Genomic DNA, 3,575 nt, shown 5'->3' with positions numbered 1-3,575 from the left:
TGTGGTATGAAAAGTTTCCATGATTGCTAATAATAAATCATAAAAACATAAAAGAAGAAGAAAAAAATGTAGGAATTTCTATTTATTATTTCATATTTCCATGTTGTAGTTTTGTACCCGTTTGACTTCCATTGTATGCACAGAAACAGTTCTTCAAAATATTATTTTGCACAAGGAATAGTCACAAATGTTTGAAACAGTGTGAGGACCAGTAAATTATCTTTAGTTATTACTTTTAGTGAACTAATCCTTTATCAATTAGATTTTTACCTTGTGTAGTTGGTTTGATATTAGCCTGTTTCAGGTTAATTCTCTTTACTTGTTTCTAACAGCTTGTGCTTTGGGGAATGAGAGCCTACACAATGGATTTACGTGCCTTTTGCATTCTGGATTTGGTTCTTTCAGGCCATTACATGTTATGATGTGTGACTCTAACGAGGGTTAGTTTCTATTGGGAAGGAGAAACTTCAGAAAGCAGTCATTTCCCATGAGATTCTTCTTGTACACACGCACACTGATGAGAGAGAAAGAGATACATCTGCTCACACATTTCCCTCATTTTATGAGCATTAAAAGCACAGATATTCTCTAAATAAATCTCACAAAAATTATTTCAAACCTCCCTGGTGTGCATTAATGTTCCCTGTACTGTTGCAAAGCTGTTTATTGTGTTTTTTTTACACAAATGCAAATGCAAATATATAGATTTAACTGGCTTCAGAAGCATTGGAATAAATCTCTCTGTCCCTCCTGATTGGAGAGAGGTTTTCATACAATGACTGATGATTAAGTCAGCTGTCAGACACAGACTGCCAAGCCTGAAAAAAAAGGGAAAAGTATTTTTTCTTTTCCATTGTGAAAACTGGCTAAATATGACACAAATGTACATTTGGCAATTTAGCTGAGTGGTCCTATGATAGTTAAAAGCTTCATACTGAAAGAAACTGAGGCTTATATCACTGCACTTGTAAAGCACTCTTTACATTAACATATGCTTTGGAAAAATACACAGACTCACACAAAAATATTTTTCACATAAACAGGGCCATGTCCATGTTGGTATGTTACATTTTCATAGATGTAACATTTAATTTTGTCCATTAAGTACAATGTAAAAAGTGTAGTATTTTAACCTGATTGGACCCTTAAAATTACCTTTGTTGTATGACACCTTTGTAGTCAAGTTTATTTGACTCAAATTTAGTAGTAATTTAGTAGTTTAAAATAAGTTTAGATAGTATGACATGAACAATATTGTTTTTTTTTTTCTTTTTTATGACAAAATGTGTTTTACAGTGGGTCCTCAGTATTACAAAGCTGTTTTGATCATGTTTTAGTATGGATATAACAAGTCAAGAAGCTGAGTCAGCTTAAACTTAAGACTTCAACAGGACCTTCATCTTCATCAAGGGACAAAAGCGAAGGAGCACCAGTTGGGCTCGCGCCACTTCTAAAATTCATAGAGCCATAGAGTCTGGCTTGGTGCTTGGAGTAAGCAAATGCTTGTCTCCTGATCATCTCCCCTTTATACATGGAAATCATCAACAGGGTTGACAGTACCACACCACCGAGTGTGAGGAGACACAGCCCTGCAATCACACATCTGTCCAGGTGAGCACCCACCTGGGCATTCTCCCTCTCCAACTGCTCCATCTCCCGGGCAGAAACGGTATCGGGATTCACTTTAACGTCACGTGGGACTGTGTAAGATATGACAACCAAGGAGATCCCAGTAACTAAAAATGTAACGGCACCTATAAATCCATAATCCACAGACTTTTCTGATGAATCCACCATGAAATCATCAGCTGACAACAGGGAGTATTCTGGGGCGCCTTCTTGGAGATCTTTGGATGAATTCCAACTGAAGTTGTCATAGTTGGTCTCCTCTGCTAACAACTGATTGTCTTTATGGTCAGTAAAGGCAGGCACACCAGGAAAAGCTGTTTCAAACTGCTCATCGTAACATACCTCAACTTCTTCATCAAATCCCCATTCATTGAGTTTGCAGAGTCGTCCAATTGACAGAGGCGCTGTCCTTGGTTCTGAAAGCCTGTTCACCTCATTAACATTCTCCTCTAGATACGCCTGGTAGCACTCTTCATTGGAAAGGGCGCTTTCATCTGCACACACTGAGTGATGAATTTGTTGGTGTTTTAGGGACCAGTCAAGGTGATCAGTTTGGACAGCGTCTTGACCACAAAAGAAAACTTTAAGATCAGCCATTTCAACTTCTATTCATTTGTTCATCTCCTAGCATGTTGGCTATAGCATCCCTGCGGTATGAAGATGAAGACAACAATTTATATCAGGCAATAAAACGTTTCATTTCAAATACAACAGAAAATAGTATAGAAATATTTTTATTAACACAAATATTTTGAGGGAAGAGAACATAATTGAATGTATGGTTTAGTGTAATTTGTCAAAATGTTGATGGCAAAACTGGAATCTACAGAAATAGCAGGTTTTTTAACATCCATGAAAGAGAGAGAGAGAGAGAAATGTAATGCCTGACCAGATGGGAAGGGGTTGCAATACATTTCAGTGGAATTATATTGGACCACAAAGATGAGACCATGTATAGGTTATATTTAGCACAACTGATAATTGTAAAAGTAATTAACACACACTGTCTGTCACGTTTTAAGCATAACTTTTAAGCATAACTCAACCTGGTAACTACAGCACGTTATTTCAAGATTTCTATTGTCTATCCTACAAGTCTTATCGCAAAGTCGATCATCGATTTTCACAATTAAAGTAACAAAAATATTTTCAGTTAAATTACGAGTACTTACTTTTGATGTTTATAAATAGTATTTAGGTTCATTAATCGTTTTAACCACCGAAATATTTCTAAAAGTGCGTTTTATCCAATCAGAAATACTTGTAATATTTCATCTGAAGAGCTAAACGAAGCGTGAACAACAGCAACGAACAGAATAGTAAAGCGTTTCCTGGTATTCAGGCTCAAAAAAAGTAGTCAGCATGACAAGCACTCGGAAAAGATGTTGCATGTCTTAGGTCTTATATGTTATTTGTCATCTTAAAATAATAAAAAATAAAGGTATCGCCTACCTTCTCTAAACAGCGTCTCGCTGGCATTCCTGTAGGGCTCGCGCTCCGTTAATTAAGGGAAGCTCTTCCTGTTCGACCCGCGCGCCGCGCTCAGCTCGCCTCAATGCTCCGTCAGCCTCTATGACAAGCTGCATAGACGAGAAGAAGAGAGGAGAGGAGAGGAGAGGAGGGGATGTGAGGGGGAAGGGAGGGAGGTTTACTAGTGTCGTGCGGGGAAAATGAAGTCTGATCAAACACTTTCATGCTGTTCTCCTCGTGAGATTTATGTCTATGACGCACCCTATACAGAATGCATGCCCAAGCTGTGTCCCAAATTAATTATCCTAGAAATTAACATCATTAAAACATTCTTGAAAATACAATTTAGAAAACATCCGAAGATGCCTATCCACTAAAATGTATCTTTGATTGCTTTTTCACAATACAATGTCACAATACACCATGAAAAATGTTATACTGAATAATTTTGTTTTATTTTTGAAAGTCGGTTTCTG

At 37.3% G+C, this 3,575-nt stretch overlaps 1 protein-coding gene across 1 annotated transcript; it reads right to left on the bottom strand.

Annotated features, from left to right (window-relative positions):
- Positions 1-951: 951 nt before the first annotated feature.
- Positions 952-3,266, bottom strand: LOC132104665 (transmembrane protein 74-like). The gene is made up of 2 exons (XM_059510230.1): positions 3,082-3,266; positions 952-2,276 (listed from the first exon to the last, which is right to left on the bottom strand). The coding sequence occupies exon 2, from the start codon at positions 2,224-2,226 to the stop codon at positions 1,366-1,368; it is 861 nt and encodes a 286-aa protein (XP_059366213.1). The 5' UTR covers positions 2,227-2,276; positions 3,082-3,266; the 3' UTR covers positions 952-1,365.
- Between the last annotated feature and the right edge of the window lie 309 nt (positions 3,267-3,575).

The sequence above is a fragment of the Carassius carassius genome, chromosome 25 (assembly GCF_963082965.1).
Source record: "Carassius carassius chromosome 25, fCarCar2.1, whole genome shotgun sequence".
Classification (NCBI taxonomy): Eukaryota; Metazoa; Chordata; class Actinopteri; order Cypriniformes; family Cyprinidae; genus Carassius; species Carassius carassius.
This window is presented reverse-complemented; position numbering and strand designations above follow the sequence as displayed.

Excerpts from the sequence above, each read along its gene's own strand:
- LOC132104665 (XM_059510230.1), bottom strand. The coding sequence starts at position 2,226 with ATGGCTGATCTTAAAGTTTTCTTTTGTGGTCAAGACGCTGTCCAAACT.